The 19811-nt window shown below is 44.6% G+C and overlaps 1 protein-coding gene across 3 annotated transcripts; it reads right to left on the bottom strand.

Annotated features, from left to right (window-relative positions):
- Positions 1–5503: 5503 nt before the first annotated feature.
- Positions 5504–16808, bottom strand: ZNF776 (zinc finger protein 776). 3 transcript variants are annotated; one of them, XM_034944693.3, is made up of 4 exons: positions 16512–16805; positions 12686–12812; positions 10266–10354; positions 5504–6791 (listed from the first exon to the last, which is right to left on the bottom strand). In XM_034944693.3, exons 1-4 carry the CDS (start codon positions 16542–16544, stop codon positions 6612–6614), a joined length of 429 nt encoding a protein of 142 aa, XP_034800584.2. In that variant the 5' UTR covers positions 16545–16805; the 3' UTR covers positions 5504–6611. The 3 variants fall into 3 exon arrangements, 2 of the variants coding, with proteins under 2 accessions (XP_034800584.2, XP_008967980.3); XR_008622136.2 differs by having other exon boundaries at positions 6675–6791; positions 8867–10354; positions 16512–16808; XM_008969732.4 differs by having other exon boundaries at positions 5504–10354; positions 16512–16808.
- Between the last annotated feature and the right edge of the window lie 3003 nt (positions 16809–19811).

Below are 19811 nucleotides of genomic sequence, written 5' to 3'. Positions count from 1 at the left end.
CAGTAGTATTAATAGTTCTCAAATCTTGTATAAATCTTCATCCTTTCCTGTGAGGTTTTGTGTCAGGAAGATGGGACTATTAGGACTGGTGGAAGGGATAATCAATCCCTTTTCAAGGTAATCTTTGGTTATTTGTTTTATTCCTATTATAGCTTCTTGTTTTGAGATGATGTCTCCCTATGTTGCCCAGGGTGGCTTCAAATTCCTGGGCTCAAGGGATCCTCCTGCCTCAGCATCCTGAGTAGTGTTACCTGAAAAATACCAGGTTCATTCACCTGGTGCATAACAAATGACTTTCCATGAGAACACAGGTTTTTGTTTGTTTGTTTGTTTGTTTGTTTTGAGACGGAGTTTCACTCTTGTCACCCAGGCTGGAGTGCAATGGCGAGATCTTGGCCCGCTGCAACTTCCGCCTCCCCAGTTGAAGTGAATCTCCTGCCTCAGCTTTTGGAGTAGCTGGGATTACAGGCGCCCACCATCATGCCCAGTTAATTTTTGTATTTTTAGTAGAGGCGAGGTTTCACTATGTTGGCCAGGCTGGTCTTGAATTCCTCACCTCAGGTGATCCATCCGCCTCAGCCTCCCAAAGTGCTGGGATTACAGGCACGAGCCACCTCACCCGGCCAGAGAACACAGGTATTGATCAATAGTTTTATTACTTGGCTCAAGTGAAGAGGACACTGGGAGTATTCTCCAAAGCAGTGTCTCCCTGAGGACAAGTAACAGGAGAGTTTTATGGTATAATGGTGATGGGACAAGGTGCATCAGTGCATGTAGAATTGGGGTCCCAGTTGCACAGATGCAGTGAGTCATACCAGCACATAGAAAGCATGTTATGGTAATGAAGCTATAGCTCCTTCCAGAGTGGAGACTTCAGCATGTTAATAAGGAAAGTTAACTTGGGTTCATCTACACTGCTTGGGGTCTGTCAGGAGCTGTTTTAGCCCAACAAGGTGATTGCATTCAAACCATGGTTTGGAGAGGTACAGGCAGAAGGGGAGGAGGCTGTAAAACAGGGTAATTGCTCAAGTTGATTATATTCCTATAATCCATGGAGATCCTCCCTGTCTGCTTACAGAGGCTGAAACTACAGGTGTGCAACACCATACCCAGCTTATAGCTTCCTGCTTCAATGAATACTGTTTAATATTGGGAAGTGGTTTATTTGGAGCTACCTGTATCTGTACTGGTGTGGCCATTAAAATTTTCCCTAAGTCTGTAGACAATTGACACTGTCACCCGAAAAGCGGTCTTGATCCAGACCTCATGAGTGAGACTTTGTCTCAAAAAAAAGAAAAAAAAAAAAGAATTAACAGAATTGACCAAGTTGAGCCGGGCGCATTGGTTCATGCCTGTAATCCCAGCACTTTGGGAGACCAAGGCGGGTGGATCACAAGGTCAGGAGTTCAAGACCATCCTGCCTAACATGGTGAAACCCTGTCTCTACTAAAAATACAAAAAAATTAGCCAAGCGTGGTGGCGGGCGCCTGTAGTCCCAGCTACTCGGGAGGCTGAGGCAGGAGAATAGCATGAACCCGGGAGGTGGAGCTTGCAGTGAGCTGAGATCACACCACTGCACTCCAGCCTGGGCAATAGAGTGAGACACCATCTCAAAAAAAAGAAAAAGAAAAAAAAACACAAGAATTGACCAAGTTGAGGAAAAAAATCTCAGAGCATGAAGGCCGGCTCTCTGAAACAACTCAGGGAAAATAAAAAACAGGCCTGGTGCGGTCGCTCACATCTGTAATTCCAGCACTTTGGGAGACCAAGGCGGACAGATCAAGAGGTCAGGAGTTTGAGACCAGCCTGGCCAACATGGCAAAACCCCATCTCTACTAAAAATACAAAAATTAGTTGGGCATGGTGGCAGGCGCCTGTAATCCTAGCTACTCGGGAGGCTGAGGCCGGAGAATTGCTTGAACCAGGGAGGCAGAGGTTGCAGTGAGCCGAGGTTGCGCCATTGCACTCCAGCCTGGGCGACAAGAGCAAGACTCAGTCTCAAAATAAAAAAAAGAAAAGAAAAGAAAAAACAACACAGAAGAAAACCTTCAAGAAATATGTGATTATATAAAGTGGCCTATGACTCTTTGGCATGCCTGAGAGACAGGGAGAGAAACCAAGCAACTTGGAAAACATATTTCAGGATATCACTCATGAAAATTTCTCCGACCTCGCTAGGGAGGCCAACGTTAAAATTCAGGAAATGCAGAGAACCCCTGCAAAATACTACAAAGAAGACCATCCCTGAGACACATAGTCATCAGATCCTTCCAGGTCGAAATGAAACAGAAAATATTAAAGGCAGCTAGATAGAAGGGACAGGTCACCTATAAAGGGAACCCTGTCAGGCTAACAGCAGACCTGTCAGTAGAAATCCTACAAGACAAAAGAGACTGGATCCCATATTCAGCATTCTCTCTTTTTTTGATTTTTATTTTTGAGACGGAATCTCACTCTGTCACCCAGGCTGGAGTTCAGTGGTGCAATCTCGGTTTACTGCAACCTCTGCCTCCTGGGTTCAAGCAATTCTCATGCCTCGGCCTCCCAAACAGCTGGGACTACAGGCACATACCACCACAACTGGCTAATTTTTTGTATTATTATTATTTTTTTAGTAGAGACAGGGTTTTGCCATGTTGGTCAGGCTGGTCTCAACCTCCTGGCCTCAAGCGATCTGCTCACCTTGGCCTCCCAAAGTGCGGTTAATTCTTGTGATTGCATTATGAAATTCTTGTAGAGCATTTTTCAGCTCTATTAAGTCAGTCTGGTTCTTTCTTATAAAGGCCATTTTGTCTATCAGCTCCTGTATTATTTTATTGTAATCAATAGATTCCTTGGATTAGTTTTTGACTTTCTCCTGTATGTCAATGATCTTGATTCCTATCCATATTTTGGATTTTATTTATGTTATTTCAGCCATCTCAGTCTGGTTAGGAACTACTGCTGGGGAACTAGTGTGGTTGTTTTGAAGTAAGAAGACACTCTGGCTTTTTCGGTTACCAGAGTTCTTGCCCTGGTTCTTTCTCATCTTTGTTGGCTGATATTTCTTCAATCTTTGAAGTTGCTGAACTTTGGATGGACTTCTTTTTCTTTTATCCTTTTTGGTGCCCTTAAGAGTTTGTGGTATAATGTGGCTCCAGTCAACTGTCTTAATTTCTGGAGCATTTTAGGGGTCCAAGGCTCAGTTCAGGACTGCTAGACGGTGTGCTCTAATACACGGGGCTTGGTATCAGGCATCCAGCTTTGTCCTATGATCCCTGGAGGTCAGAAACCTGCCATGCTGGAGGGTCTAAGTTGTTCCCAGACTATTGGTAACAACACTCTGAAGGGCAGTGCCAGCCCCAGTGCTTAGGGTGGTGGCAGCAGGATCCATCCTTGTTCCCACATGCCAGCAGCAATGGCAGTGGTGGGGTGTACGTTTATTGGCTGTGATGGAGTGCTGGTGGGTGTAGGGGTGCCAGCCTCCACGTGAGTGTTCACAGTGCTGGTGGTGGCAGCACAACATGGGGGGGTAGGGAAGGGGGTTCCATTGATGTCCCAGTACACATTCACACCAGCAGTGGTGTTAATATGGAGGCAAGGTGCTGGCAGGTGCAGGACTGTTTGTACCCTCTGTGCATGCATTCACATGGGTAGCAGCTGATACTGGTGAGTGGAGTGTGTCTGCTGGTCTGTGTAGTTTTGTGCTGGTCCAGGGGTGGGGTGCTGGCAGGTGCAGGCTGGAAGTCTCTGGGATCGCGAATGCTCTGACAGCAATGGTGGTGCAGCGAAAAGTTGGGGGGATGAGGTGTGCTCACACTGGCAGCTGTAGCATGACAGGGTGCACATGCACACGCATGCTGGTGGAAAAGAGAAGGCAAGGTCCACTTGCGTGCACATATGCTGGCAAAGCAACGTCGGGGGTGGCCATAGGTGAATGCATGCAGGCAAAGTGTCTCAGAGAGGCCGCAGTTTTGGGAAGGTGCAGGTGGGCTGTTGCACGACTATGGGATTTCTCAACTGCAGTTCACCAGCACAGGAGCTATGATGTACACCCCCATAAAGGACCCCACCTGGGCAACCGAGGTCGCACTGCAAGCAGGTGTGGGTAGCCTGGAGCCCTGGGAGAGACCAGCTGACCAAGAGGTGCTCAGGTCCAACCATCCCCAACTTATCGGCAAGAATGCCCTGCACTGATCAGGTCTGACTTCCCTAGGGCTAAAGTCTGTTAGGGAAGCAAGGCGAACCTTGAAATATGGGCGTGTCTAGCTGTGCTCCACTAGAGATGCTCCCACCCCAAATCCTCTGGGCTCTGCACTGGCTGGAGTTCTGTCCCTACCACTGCTCTAAGCAGCTCTCCCTGCCAGCTCAAGTGTTCATGGGGGTCATTGAGTCTCTTGCTGGCAGGTTTCCAAAGTTTCTTTGTGCTGAGCTGCCTTTAGCTGGAGGAGCAGTAACACAAGTACCCCTGTGCCACCACCAATGGGACCATGTGGGGTCAGACCTGTAGCCAGCAGAGAACTGGGTGCTGCCCAAGGCTCATACTGACCACTTCCTGGCTACTCCGTGTTTGTTCAAGGCCCTAGGACTCTACAATCAGCAGGGGGCAAAACCAGCGAGGTTTATGTCCTTCCCTTCAGAGTGGCAAGCTCCTCCCCATCCTAGGCACATTCAGAAAAGCCATCTGCGAGCCAGAGCCTGTAGTGGGAAACCTTAGGAATCTATCTGGTGTTCTACTGCAGGTGAACTGGCACCCAAGCCATAAGACAAAGTCCTTCTCACTCTTCCCTCCTGTTTTCACAAGCAGAGGTGTCTCTCCCCATGGTCCTCACCAGTCCAGGACTGTGGGACTCACAGGCTTGTGGTGAGTGCTGCCAGGCTTGGGACACTGTTCAGGGCAGTGGGCTTTCCTCTGGCCATCCAAGAGCCAAGGCCTGAAATTAGGGACCCTAAGAGCCTACTTGGTGCTCTACCCTACTGTGGCCAAACTGGTATCTAAGCTGTAAGACAAAGTCTTCTTTACTCTTCTGTTTCTCAAGCAGGAGTCATTCCTGAAAGCCATCACAGCTGGGAATGTGCTGGGTCACACATGAAGCCAGCGTCTGAGTCTCACCAATGGCACATGGTGAGTACTGCCTGTGTATTACTGCTGATTATTCAGGGCCCAATGACTCTTTAGTCAGCAGGTGATGGATCCTCCCAGGACTGGATCCTCCCTTTCAAAGAAGTGGGTTCTCTTCTAGCCCAGGGTATATCTAGAAATGTCATTCAGAGCTAGGGCCTAGAATAGGGGCCTCAGCCTGGTGCCCTATCCTACTGTAGCTGAGCTGGAACAAGTTCCAAGACAAAGTTTTCTTTATTCTTCCCTCTCCTCTCCTCAAGTGGAGGGAAGGAGTCTCTCTTGGAGCTGTAAGCTGTGCGGCCTGGAGTTGGGAGAGGGGTATACATTCATCTACCATGTGAGTTGGGCACTGCACACCAAGGCATTCAAACAAGAGAAATGAAACCTTATCTATATGAAGAATTGCATTCAAATGTGCTTAACAAGCAGTTTTATTCCTAACAGACAAAAATAAGAAGCAATAACATATCCATAAGCAGATGAATTCGTATACAGTGATTTCCATAGCATGTCATATTCTAAGATAAAAAGAATGAACTACTCATATATCATGATTGATGAATGTCAAAATATGCATCCCTGCTACGTGAAATAAAAATAATGATAAAGAAAAAAGAAGAACATCTAAATAAATAGGGCTCAGGAGAGTACTCAGGTATGAAAGGAGGAAACATGTTATATCAGTCATATAAAATTCCAGAAAATTGACATTAATCTACTGTTAAGCAAATATTGTAATTCAGTGATTGTCTGGAGGATGGAGAGGCCAGAGAGAAAGATAGTATTTATTTTTTAAGAGACAGGGTCTTACTATGGGACCCAGGCTAGTCTCAAACTTCTTACCTCAAGCAATACTCCCACCCTGGACTCCCAAAGTGTTGGGATAACAGGCATGAGTCACCATGCCCAGTCTTATTACAGCTTTAAAAATTTAATTTGAAAGAACTATCTGGATTTAACATTATTTTTGACAAATAGGTTATGTGATTTTACATTGACTCTCCTAACTCTCATCACGCCCTAAGGGGGGCAATTAGCCTGTGTGATACCAAATACTTATGAGCCAGGAAGATCATTTCCACTTGATTAAATTGGAATGCCGGCTGGTTGCAAAGGCCACATCACTGGACTAAGAGATTTCCTTTCTCCCTATCCTCTTCCTCCTACTAATTCAGGGATGGCTTTTTGGTATGCAGCCCAGATAGGCTACAGAAATCCAAAAAACCTTTAGATTTAGTCTGACAATGACCTAAGCTACACTAGATTCATAATTATGGAGGTCCTGAAAATTTCTGTACCTGCTTGTCCATCACAGACATAGTGACTGAATCATTGTGGATGCCTTTTTAAAAAAAGTATATCCCAACTATTCTGTTGCAGTCTGCTTCACTACCTAGAAATGCTAATTCTACAAAAATTATTTTTGGGCTGGGCATGGTGGCTCACACCTGTAATCCTAGTGCTTTCAAGGGCGTATGCTAGAGGATTACTTGAGGCCAGGAGTTGAACATCAGTCAGGGTAAAATAGCAAAACCCTATCTCTATAAAAAATTCTTAAATTACCTGGGCTAATCTCAGGTACTCGGGAGGCTGAGGCAGGAGGATCACTTGAGCCCAGGAGTTTGAGGCCGCAGTGAGGTATGACCATGCCAGTGTATTCCAGCCTGAGTTTCAGAGTGACATCATGTCCCTAAAAAAATAAAAATTAAAGAATTATGATTTCTTTCTCCAGGCTTATAATGTAGGACACTATCCTACAGAATTCTGGACTTCAGGACACATGAATGCACTGTAGGACTTGAGAACAGATTTCCCTCACCAGTACTGAGCAGAATGCAATATCCGTTATAAACAAGAGAATAATTTTGTGCTGTTCTCAGAAGCACCAAAGTGTGTCACTAAAACTGTCCCCTACTCAGGTTGATTTATGAAAACACATATTATTGCACTATTTCATCTAAAAATAAAGATCACAAAGCCCTGAAGTCTTTATTTGGAGGCCTTAGGCAGCCATCCAAACTAGGCCACAAATGCAGAGCTATATTCTGCCTTCATACTGTTCCCTAAGAGTCACACAGTTTAGTAACCCCAACAAACCTTCATGGTACCAGAATCCTTCATGGTACCAGAACCATGTTGTATCTAAGCCACACAATGCAGTGAGTATACAATTCACACAATACAGTCAATACAATTCCCAAGATTGAAGGAAGCTTAAATAAGGACTTCATCATAGCAGAAACTAGAACAATGAGAGGCAGCTTGTACTTGGGTTGGTGAGTTAGAGGCTGGAAAATTCCATTTTAAGAATCATGACAATCATGAGATTCCTAGGAAAGACAGCCCATCTTGTCAAGTAATCAGAAAAATTCTCTAGGCCAAGCTGGTCCAACCCGCAGCTTGTGGGCCGCATGTATCTCAGGACAGCTTTGAATGCAGCCCAACACAAATTCGTAAACTTTCTTAAAACATTATGAGGGTTTTTGTGTGATTTTTAAAAAAAAGTTCATCAGCTATCATTAGTGTTAATGTATTTCACATGCGGCACAAAACAATTCTTCTTCCAATGTGGACCAGGAAAGCCAAAAGACTGGACACTTCTGCTCTAGGCCAGAACTGAGTCAGGTCCATGGCCCAACTCTTCATAGAGAAATGAGAAAGGAACGAGTGCAGAGGCTACTCAAAAATACCACTGCTGAATGGGAGACAACTTGAACTTTTTTTCTGGAATATGATGGAGTGCATGAGTGATGCACTGTAGGTACCTGCCGAGTGGTAGAGATGAAATGGCTTTTTCCAGAGACCTAAGAATGAAATAAATCTGGCAAGGACATACGCAGGATAAGAAATGCAATACAGCTCCCATATACCTGGAATTTATGCAGCTATTGGACATATGACATTCAATATAGGTTGATGGCATCCTCATAAGGGCTCTCTCCCACAGTTACACTGGAAAAGAAGTAATATTCCCACACATCTATGTTATTTTTCTCCTGTCAACATTCTGGTATCCAGTGAAAGCAGAGTGAAGCCCTCGCAAATGCTCTGCACTCAAAAGGCACTTCCACAGCAGAAGTTTGTCTGTGCATAATATGTTAGACATTTAGATAAAGAATGTGCCATATTTGTCACACCATAAAGCCTTGATCCAGTGTGAACTCTGATTTTGAAGGAGCACAGAGGTTTGACTAATCAATTTTCCAAATTTACTTCACTGAGAAGGGCTTTCTCTAGTGTGAACTTGCAGGGCAGAACTTCTAGTGAATGTCTTTCCATATTTGCTACACTGTTGAGGCCTTTCTCTAGCATGAACTCTCCTGTGTTTAATGAAACCAGAGTTTTCCCACAAAGGATTTTCTACTCGCTGCTCTCATAAGGCTTTGTCCAGTGTGAACTCTTACGAACATGGAGCGCAGAGCTGTACGGAAATGATTTCTCACATTTATTATGTGAGAAATTATTATGTGGCCTTTCTCCATTGTAAATTATCTGATGAATAGTAATGCAGCTCTTCTGGCTAAATAATTTTACAAATTCCTTACAGTCATATGGCCTTTCTCAACTGTGAACTCAGTAGTGTTCAGTGAGGTGGGACTTCTTGTTAGGTAATTTCCCAAATTCCCCGTAACTATAGGGTCTTTCTCCAGTGTGACCCTTCTGGTATTTAGTGAGGCAAAACTTCTATGTACAGGATTTCATACATTCTCTACACTCAGAAAGCCTTTCCCCAGTGTGATCTTGCTATTGTTGAATGAGGCCAACCTTTTGGCTAGATGATTTTGCACATTCTCCACACTCATAAGCGCTTTCCAGTGTGATCTCACGAATGTTGAATGAGGGTGCTCTTTTTACCAACAGATCTGCCAAATTTTCAACATTCATGATGTCTTTCTCCCGTGTGAACTCGTTGATGTTTAATGAGGTTTCCTTTTTGACGAAAACACTTTCCACATTCTCCACACTCATGTGGCCTTTCTCCAGAGTGAATCTGCTGATGTCGAATGAGACTGCCCTTTTGATGAAAACATTTCCCACATTCTCCACACTCATGTGGCCTTTCTCCAGAGTGGATCTGCTGATGTTGAATGAGACTGCCCTTTTGATGAAAACATTTCCCACATTCTCTACACTCATATGGCCTTTCTCCAGTGTGAACTCTCTGGTGTTCAGTGAGGTGTGACTTGTACCTAAATGATTTCCTACATTCTTTACACTCATAGGGTCTTTCTCCAGTGTGAACTCTCTGGTGTTCCTTTAGGTGGGAGTTGCTCCTAAATAACTTCCCACATGCCGTACACTCAAAAGGCCTTTCTCCAGTGTGAACTCGCTGATGCTGAATGAGGTTGCACTTGTGATTAAACGATTTCCCACATTCTCCACACTGATAAGGTCTTTCTCCAGTGTGAACTCGCTGGTGGTGAACAAGGCTGCGCTTATGGCTAAAAGATTTCCCACATTCGTCACATTCATAAGGTCTTTCTCCAGTGTGAACTCGCTGATGGTCAACAAGACTGTGCTTATGACTAAAAGATTTATCACATTCTCCACACTCATAAGGTCTTTCTCCAGTGTGAACTCTCTGGTGTTCAGTGAGGTGGGCCTTATACCAAAATGATTCATCACATTGTCCACACTGATAAGGTCTTTTTCCAGTGTGAACTCCCTGATGATTATTAAAACTATTACTTTTGCTAGTGAATTTCCCAGAATCACTGCATACATAAGGTCCTTCTCTAGGGAGAAGTCTCTGGTGAAGGACAAGTGAGTGTTTGTTGCTAAAGGGTATTGTGGACTCTCCACAGATGTAATGAGGTATCCCATGCTTAGTTTCAAAGTTTGACTTCTCTGAAGTGTGAATGTCCTCTTGTTGGAGTAATCTCAAGCTGGACAAAAAGTCTTTCCCAACCTCATGAAAGATAAATGGCTCATGTGACATAGGGAATTTACAGTTCTTTACAAAAGATGTTCCCTTGGCATTGCTTCTGTACGATTTCTCTCCAATGTGCTGCTTCTGGTCTTGATGATGGTTTGCATCGTCATCCAATTTTTTTTCATATGCCCCAAACCCATTCAATTTCTGATTGTGTTGTGTTCCCTGGTGTAAGATATCTCCCAGGAGAGGGCCACACATTCCCCAGAGGTGGACCTTCTTGGTACATACACCTGTCCAATGTGTCCTGAGTGGGGACTCCTGTTGTATAGAAAGGGTCTGCTTAGAAGGTGTCTCGTCTTTTGCTCCATACCAACAACCTAAAAGAAATAAAATGCTGGTAAAATGCAAGGTACTTCCGAAGGGAAGTATTACTAAGCCATACCTGATCAACAGCTGCTTTGTTGTACTTACATTTACTTGGGCCTAGACATATCCTTTTATATAGCATCCACATACTTTATGAAGGTCCTTTAGATGTTTGCACAGGAAGGAATTGCCTCTGCTTCCTGTAGTGCATGTATTGTTGGTTCCTTCACATCATGTGGCCCCCTACATTCTGTAATCATTCTAACCCAGTAATATGAAGAAGACTTATCTTCAACCTAAAGGCAACATTCTGTTTCTGCAATTTCCATGGAGTAATACCTCTGTTAGATACACTTGTTTGTGTGTCACAAGAAAATACGAGTACAACAAAGCAGTTGTTGGTCAGGTATGGCTTAGCAATGTGTACACACTTCCTAATACAAAATTGATATGCCAGTATTGGAGTCCACTGCAGATGGAAATGTGAGAAAAATGGGTCCAGGTGGGATCCAGAGATGTGAAGATTAGTCCTGGGCTGGCATCAGAGGAGAGGTGACAGGGTGTAGAACGGTGAAGTCTGAAACTCTCAAGAATGGGGAAGACAGAAACAGCATATGGCTCGTCATGTTGCCAGGTAAATACTTGTGAAATCGGAGAGCTTCTAGTATGACTTTCCTAAATCCCTAATGTTATGTCTTCCTCCAGGGTGTTACTCCTCAGAGGTGGCCTCCCTCTGGGCCCATCATGCTGAGCCTGGGTTTAGCTGCAACTTCTGGATCACTGAGAACTCTCAGTTCCACTGCAAAGATATACATGGAATTTACATGAGACATGGATGACATAAAGAATAAGAGAAAGACAAGAGAGAAGAATAGCCAACCAACAGTTCAGAAAAAATCAGCACATGATAGCCCATAGGAAAGAAAACTAAATACTACAAAGATAATTTTTGGCCAGGTGCAGTGGCTCACACCTATAATCCCAGCACTGTGGGAGGCCAAACTGGAAGGACTACTTGACCCTAGGAGTTCAAGACCAACCTGGGTAACATAATGAGACACCATCTCTACAAAACAAACAAATGAGGCTGGGCACGGTGGCTCACGCCTGTAATCCCAGCACTTCGGGAGCCCGAGGCGGGTGGATCACAAGGTCAGGAGATCGAGACCATCCTGGCTAACACGGTGAAACCCCGTCTCTACTAAAAATACAAAAAAATTAGCCAGGTGTGGCAGCATGTGCCTGTGGTCCCAGCTACTCGGGAGGCTGAGGCAGGAGAATGGTGTGAACCTGGGAAGCAGAGGTTGCAGTGAGCCGAGATTGGGCCACTGCACTCCAGCCTGGGTGGCAGAGCAAGACTCCGTCTCAAAAAAAAAAAAAAAACCAAAACCAAAAATACAAATGAACAAAAATTAGTTGGGCAGGGTGGCATGCTCCTGTAGTCCCAGCTACTTAGGAGTCAGGTGGGAGGATTACTTGAGCCCAGAAGGTTGAGAATGAAGTGAACCATGATTGCATCAGTAGACTGCAGCCTGGATGACAGTGAAACCCTGTCTGAAAAAAAAAAAAAACAAAAAAGCAAAAAATACTCAGGGCACACTGGCTCATGCTTGTAATCCCAGCACTTTGGGAGGATGAGGTGGGAGGATCACGTGAGGTTGGGAGTCAGAGACCAGCCTGGGCAATACAGCCAGACCTCATCTCTATTAAAAATAAAAATAAAAATTAGTGGGATGTGGTGGCAGAAGCCTCTAGTCCGAGTTACTCCAGAGGCTGAGGAAGGAGGATTGCTTGAGCCTGGGAGATTGAGGCTACAGTGAGCTATGATCGCAGCACTGCACTCCAGCCTGGGTGACAGAGTAAGACTTTGAAAACAAAACAGAACAAAACAAAACAAATAAGATAATTTATAAGGAGGGTCTTGCAAGAACAACCTATGGTGCATGTAAGTATTGAGAACATCAGTGATGGGAGGAATTCCTAGCACAGGCAGTCATGAATAAATGTCACCTAGAGCAAGGAAGCAGAACCTGTGCATACCAGTCTCTGATCTAGAAAAATTACTCAACAGCCAGAGGGCAAGCAAGGTGGGATGCATTATGGTGCCTGTAAAGCTCCTTCTCTGGGAGCTTGCAGCAAAGCAGGTGTTGGGGCTGCTCAAGGAGAAGAGAGGGCAGTGCACACACCTCAGTCCTACATACCACATAGAACCTACCCAGGGAACTAACAGAGGAACCTGTGCCCAGGCTCCTGAAGTGAGGAAAACAGTCTTGCCATGGGGAAAAAAGATGGGGACAGACAGACAATAGCTGAGGTCACAGAGAAGAGTGTGAGTGCCTTACCTAGAGAAGATATAAGTGTCAGGTTCTCCAGCATCACGTCATGATAAAGGCATCTCTGAGCCTCACTAAGGAGACTCCATTCCTCCTGGGAAAAGTTCACAGCCACATCTTCAAAGGTCACAGTGCCCTGCCATGATGATGACAGATGAAACCACAAACACTCCATATGGTCATCCACTTATCCACCCTTGCCCTTCCTCCTCCCAAGGTCCTAAACTACAAGGAGAAACTAGGCCCACTGGTGTCACTATCTTCTCATGGGCTCACTGGTCATGGTGTGCAGCCATCAGCCACAAGAAGTGGGTGAACCAATAGATTTCTATGTTTTGGTGCTGATGTAAAGCGGTCCATACCTCCTGATAGCCAATGCCCCTGGTAGAGATGAAGTCATGTAAATCCCAATGCAGCATCCTCAGTCTATCAGACATACTCCTTCTCTAAATACACATCATTCCTCTTTTTTGCTTTTTTTTTTTTTTTTTTTGAGATAGGGTTTCACTCCTGTTGCCCAGGCTGGAGTGCAATGACATAATCTCAGCTCTCTGCAACCTCTGTCTACTGGGCTCGAGTAATTCTCTGGCCTTAGCCTCCCGAGTAGATGGGATACAGGTGCATACCACCGTGCCGGCTAATTTTTTTTTTTTTTTTGTATTTTTGGTAGAGAGAAGGTTTCACTATGTTGCCCAGGTTAGTCTCGAAATCCTGAGCTCAAGTGATTCACCCACCTCAGCCTCCCAATGTGCTGGGATTACAGGCATGAGCCACTGTGCTAGGCCAAAATACACGTCATTCTTTAGACTGCACAGACACATGCCCATGGCCACCCCCACTAAACTGCCTCCCACATTGGCCTCTGCCTCCCCACAAGTTAAAGTATGTTTATACCCTCTTCTTCCTTCTACCAGTAAGGGTGAGATTTTCACCTTACAGTTATATTAATGACCAAACACATGACATCAAACACTAGACAGGTGCTATAAATATGTTTAACAATCAAATACACTCAAAGTCTAGAAGAGGACATCCCTCATCATGAAGGACTACACAGGGGTTGCACTATGGATAACAGCGCATAACCAGAAACTATGATATGCAAGCTTTTAAAATGAAGAGGGTGTGATGACCCCCGAATCCCTTAGGAGGATGCAACTGGCTTGTTTGAATAACACTGTGGGTAAGGATAAAATTGAAACTCACTACAAAGTATAATAACCAGGAATTCTGCCTGGTCTCCCTAATAAAAGGATTATTAGGCCATGCTGATTATTATCTAAAAGAGCCTAGTGGGAAGGGAATTGGTTCTCAGGTCATTTGAGGTCATACCAATATCACTAGATGTCAAGGTGACACATCATATTGGGCCTCCACTTTTGGCTTTATACCACAATATGGCTGACAGCATCCAATATGCTTCACATATTCAAACAGGATCCAATAATAACACAAAATGACCATGGTTCCCATTAGCAGTGGTAGTCCCTAATAATTCTATGAATGCCTCCTTGCATTACTCCACATCCATGCAAAACCACATGTAACTTCAGATATCCATGGTCTTATTCCACTTCTGTGCTGCAATGGCTTACCCTTCAGCAACACGGACCAACTTCCATTCACCTAATACCATTGCCATTTAAAGACCAGTCCTGGATGGGCATGGTGGTTCACACCTGTAATCCTAGCACTTTGGGAGGCTGAGGCAGGTGGATCATGAGGTTAGGAGTTTGAGACCAGCCTGGCCAATATGGTGAAATCACATCTCTACTAAAAATACAAAAAAAAATTAGTGGGGCGTGGTGGCACGCAACTGTATTCTCAGCTACCGGGAGGCTGAGGCAGGAGAATCACTTGAACCTGGGAGGTGGAGGTTGTAATGAGCCAAGATTGCGCCACTATACACCAGTACACCAGCCTGGGCGACAGAGTGAGACACCGTCTCAAAAAAAAAAAAAAAGTCCTGTTTTTAATCCATTTAGGGCCCAAGACCTACTGTCACAGATGACCATATTTCTCCCTGAGCATATTCAGCACGCGTAATGAAACCCCCCACACACTACCAAAGTCATCTCAAATCTTGATTGCACAGAATGGTGAATAAGTACCACTCTGGCCTAAGTGTCATCTTCCCTCAATTTGACTACACTTCTGCATATATCTATTTCATGTCTATTCTCTCCTTGAAAGTCTATGTCCCCTGTCAAATTATGCTGACAGGTATACCCTACCATCACGGTCACTTACCTACCTCTCCAGTGTTTAGGAAGCCCAGTAACATTACCCAGGGACCCAAGCAACAGATGCAGTCCTCATCATTCAACCACTGCTTTCTGGTCCCCTAAAAGATTTACCACCAGAATCTGAAGTGTGTTCTCCTTAATGTGACCCATGGCTCACTCACCATAGCATACACATTAGCTACCATATATTAGATGTCTCCAGTGTCAATCCCTTTCCAGATATCCCAACCTGCATGTCCATAGCCATTTGATGCCTACACTTATTCGTCTCTGACTCTTCATATGGCCATAACAGTCATCCTGATATTTGCATAATATTCTAATTATGTTTATTACCAACATGCTCATCTCAGCTGATGCAGCTTCCATAGCTACAGGTACTAAGACCAAAAACCTCGGGCCCCTGATTGCTCTCTTCATGCCCTTACTTTGCGTATTAGGAAACCTAGATGCTTGTTACAAAATATCAACTTTGAATCCAGCCACATCTCCTTAGCCATGAATCTTGGTCTGTTAACCCTCACTTGGATTACGGCAAAAGCCTCAACTCTCATCTTATTTCCTCCTCTCTCAACCCCACAGTCTGTTCTCCACTGTAGAGCCAGAGGAGACTACAGCCAGATCAAACTGTGGCAACATCACCTCCTCCCTCTGGTCAGTTTCACCTCTAAGCATTTCACATCCTGGTACTAACTCCTGGGTTAACCTTCCAAGTATGTTTATACTGGTTGACAGAAATGGGAATACCTCCATATATCCTGTGTCACAGACTTAGGATCCTGGGTTTAAGGTTCCTCCAGGGTTCCCATATCAAAAAACTTAAAAAAAAAAAAAAAAAAAGGTACCTAAGAATCCCAGGACATCCCAATCTAAAGAGCATGTGGATAGGAGTTAGGGCCAGTGAGGGAATAACACCCTCCGCTTCCCTGCGGAGGTTCTGCAAGTGCTTCTGCAGCCAGGTGTTCCTGAGAGGAGAGGCACAAGCTACAAGAATGTATCCCTGATGAGATTTGATAAGCTCAGGCCTCCCTGAACTCTTTCTTGGCCCTGTAACTAGGTAAACGCGAGTTGGTTGTCTGAACTGAGCGCCTCAGTACAAAATGTCATCTCTTAGCACCTATCTGATCTGTAGAGGTTGAACAAGAATTCAACCTCCCAGGGCCCGAAAGTCATCCCCTGTGTTCTTTTTCGACTGGACTTTGGGAAACCTTTAAAGCCTGGACATTGATCTTTTCCTTCCTTTGCTGGAAGCTGTCCATGGCTTCCAGCGTTCTCAGGGTGAACACACAGTCCTCAGCCTGCTCTTCCAGGAGGAGCTCTGCCTCACACTTTGCTCCCGACAGGTGCCTGTGGACCCTAGGTTACGATGCTCTCGGCTCAGTTCATCTCCAGGCCTTTGCCTGCACCGCTCCCTGTGCCTGTAGCTCTCCTGAGCGCATCCCGCGGGTGTCAAAAACGGGGGCCCATAGAGAGCGCCTCAGTGGCGCCGGGTTCAGGCTGTAGAACCTTGAGCAGGCGCCGCTTCCTCTCTGCTTTTGGACTTAGGTAAAGATGAGGTGACCTGAGGGCACGGAAGACGCCACAATTACCTGAGCCGGGGGCCTCAGCGCGGCCGCCGCCATCCGACTGGGTGGGGAAAGCGGGGTCGAAAGGAGGGGGCGAGCAGTGCAGGTACCCGGGCACGGTGGTCCCGATCCCGGCCTTGGTGCGGGTCACGCCTAGCGCCTTTAAGGAGCTGCAGAGCAGCCTCTGTGCAGTCGGGACAACGTCTCGTCTCCACCTTCTGGGTTCAGTCACTTCTACACGACCCAACACTCCGCGGTCTCTCACTGGAAAATACACCCAACACCAATCAAAATGGCCACTAGTAGAGGACGCCGGAAGTCCCACCTTTATACTGTTTCCGCGGAAACGCCTTTATTTTGAGCCTTCATTGGCTCTGACGCGCTGTCATTCGACGCAGAGATTTCTGGGTTATGTAGTTTCCTCAGGTTTCAAGACAGTTCCAAGGCGGTAAAGAAGGCCTTCTCAGAGGCGCTTGATTGCACAGAGTGGTGAATAAACACCACTCTGGCCTAAGTGTCATCTTCCCTCAATTTGACTATACTTCTGCATGTATCTATTTCATGTCTATTTTCTCCTTGAAAGTCTATATCCCCTGTCAAACTATGCTGTCAGGTATACCCTACCATCATGCTCACTTACTTGCAGGAAAGGCCCAGCTCCACCTCAGCGGTCTGTCCTTAAAGTGCATGTCCTTCTAGGGTAGAGGATAGTCTCACCTAGCCTTAGAACCCGTATTGAGATTTTTGGAGATTAGTGTCTGTAACTGATCACTCAAGTATTTGAAAAAATATTATTTTAGATTTTGGGGAACTCGAGCTCTCCGATGCTAAACTTATTATTTAGGATGCCCCCAAAGACTAAAAATCCAAATTATCATAACGTTTTGAACAGTCTTTCAGTCGCAAAATCCCGGTACTGGGAGCAGAGGCTGATAAACATTATTGTGTTATAAATTCACATAAATGCACTCTGAGGCATTAGAGTCAGTTTCTCAGTCTGTCAGGGACAAGAGAGAACTAATCCAGATAGGACAAGACAAGGAAGATAGAGGAGAAATGTTGTGTTCCCTAAAGCAGGAATACATGCTGAATCTCTGTCTGTGATTCCCACAGAAGACAACTCTCCTGCCTATAAAATCAATCATAGTGTCCAGTACATTGAGCAACACTTTTATCCACTTAGTATCCCTCGCTTGAGATTCCAACTTATATTCAATTAATTCTGGATTAATTTATCTAAGATTTATCAATCTTACAGGAAGACCAATGAAAGAAATACTATTTTGGTAGTGATAAATGGCTGCAGTTTTCAAAGGTGGAGCACGTATGCAGAAGATGCTCTCCACCTGTTGATATTGGTTGTGTCTTAAATCCAGGAGTTCATGTTATTGCTGGGAAGTGGCTATTCTTTATTTCTGTTTCCATGGCAAGGAGTGTTTTGCCTAATAAATTAATGTTATGGCTGGGATTACAGGCATGAGACACCATATCCGGCTAATTTTGTATTTTTAGTAGAGACGGGGTTTCTCCATGTTGGTCAGGCTGGTCTCGAACTCTCAACCTCAGGTGATCCACCTGTCTCGGCCTCCCAAAGTGCTGGGATTAAAGGCATGAGCCACTGTGCCCGGCCGCTCAGTTCTTAAAAACCCCATGCCTTCTATGTTCAGGGAGAAGAGGCATTTAGAGCAAGAGCTTACTCATTCTCCATTTCTGCTCAGAAATAAAACTTTCTTGCCTTTTTTTTTTTCCCAAATTGGGTGTTCTTTTTTTTGTGACCAATTCAAAGTAGGGAAAGAACTCAGTTTATTGGTAGTACAACTTAAAAAAAAAAAGCATGTTTAACATTCCAACTTTCATAGTCCCGTCAACTTTTACTTTATGTTCTAGTCCCAGGACTCTTCTCTCCAGACCATTTTACCCTTTCTTGTGCAGATGTCTTCAGGTTTCCACCCAGGGTTCAGGCCAGGAGACTTTGGCCTTTTTTCCAAGTGCTACCTTGATTAACCAGTCTAACCATCACCCTAGGCATTCCAGGTGGGGTTTCTCATTGTATCTTTACCTTCTGGCTTTTAAAATTTATCCAAACTTCAGGAACTACAGCAACTTAGCTTAAGGCCCTTTAATGTTGGGGGATCAACAGGAACTTCCTTTGGTCCACCCAACCTTCAATAGTGTTATATTCAGAATTTTGTTTTAATCCCATCAGTTTTTATTTTATTCATCTAATTTCCATCTAATAGCCATCTAAAGATTTCTATCATGCTGGGATGAGTATCATGATTTCCCCCTTTTCTTTTTCCTCTTAGTTTCATTCCTATCCGTGTTTTCTTTATTTGTCTTCTTTCTTTATAACTATTTAAAAATTTCTACCTTCCTGGAAGGAGCTATTTGACTCTCCCCTGTACCTTTCATCATTGTCTATCTTATTAATTAATCTAATGGTTTTATTAGCATCTGAAAGGCCCACAATAGGAAGCAAATTTGGTAAGACTGACTATAGCTCAATTTTGCAGCAGTAAGTTTACATAAGGTGCCCAAGAAAATGGGGTTCCCCAAACCAAACTCCACCCGCCTCAGCCTCCCAAAGTGCTGGGACCACAGGCGTGAGCCACCACGCCCACATTTGGGAATTTCATTGCAATGAAGCTGCTTAAAGAACAAAGATATTTTTGAGACAATAGAAAAAAATGGACGATGATAACATATTTTGTTATGCTTTAAACATTTCTGATGGAACCAGTTGTAGGTGTTATGAAAGAGCCCTTGGACTTTGGAAATACGCTGTGAAGAGATTATGCATTAAGCGATGTCAGGAAGCTGGGCGCTGTGGCTCATGCCTGTAATCCCAGCACTTTGGGAGGCCGAGGTGGGTGGATCACCAGAGGTCAGGAGTTCTAGACCAGCATGACCAACATGGTGAAACCTTGTCTCTACTAAAAATACAAAAATTCACTGGGTGTAGTGGCAGGTGCCTGTAATTCCAGCTACTAGAGAGGTGGAGGCAGGAGAATCACTTGACATGCTGGGATTACAGGCGTGAGCCACCACGCCTGGCCTAGATTCTTTACATATCTGATTACCTTATTATTTCCAATTTACAATCTTTTATTCATGTTTCTGAAGTGTCTTTCCTTTCACTAATGGGAGAGGAAGTATTAACTCTTTCACTCATCAAACACAAGTTAGTAAAATACCAGAGACTCAATTTGCAAATCATGCCCCCAAAAAGACAAAAATGCATAACCAAAAAATGTTATAAAGACACTAAATGGCCACTCAAATACTTTAAACAGTCTTCTTCATTTCCCACTGGTAAAGATCTTA

This window comes from Pan paniscus, chromosome 20, assembly GCF_029289425.2.
Source record: "Pan paniscus chromosome 20, NHGRI_mPanPan1-v2.0_pri, whole genome shotgun sequence".
NCBI classification, from domain to species: domain Eukaryota; kingdom Metazoa; phylum Chordata; class Mammalia; order Primates; family Hominidae; genus Pan; species Pan paniscus.
The sequence above is the reverse complement of the archived record's forward strand: the minus strand, read 5'-3'. Positions and strand labels throughout refer to the sequence as shown.

Coding starts and splice junctions, on each gene's coding strand:
- ZNF776 (XM_008969732.4), bottom strand. CDS start 16,544: ATGGCGGCGGCCGCGCTGAGGCCCCCGGCTCAG. Junction 12,813..16,511: donor CGCTGAGGCCCCCGGCTCAG/GTAATTGTGGCG, acceptor TCATCATGGCAG/GGCACTGTGACCTTTGAAGA. Junction 10,355..12,685: donor GACACTTATATCTTCTCTAG/GTAAGGCACTCA, acceptor TATTTCTTTTAG/GTTGTTGGTATGGAGCAAAA.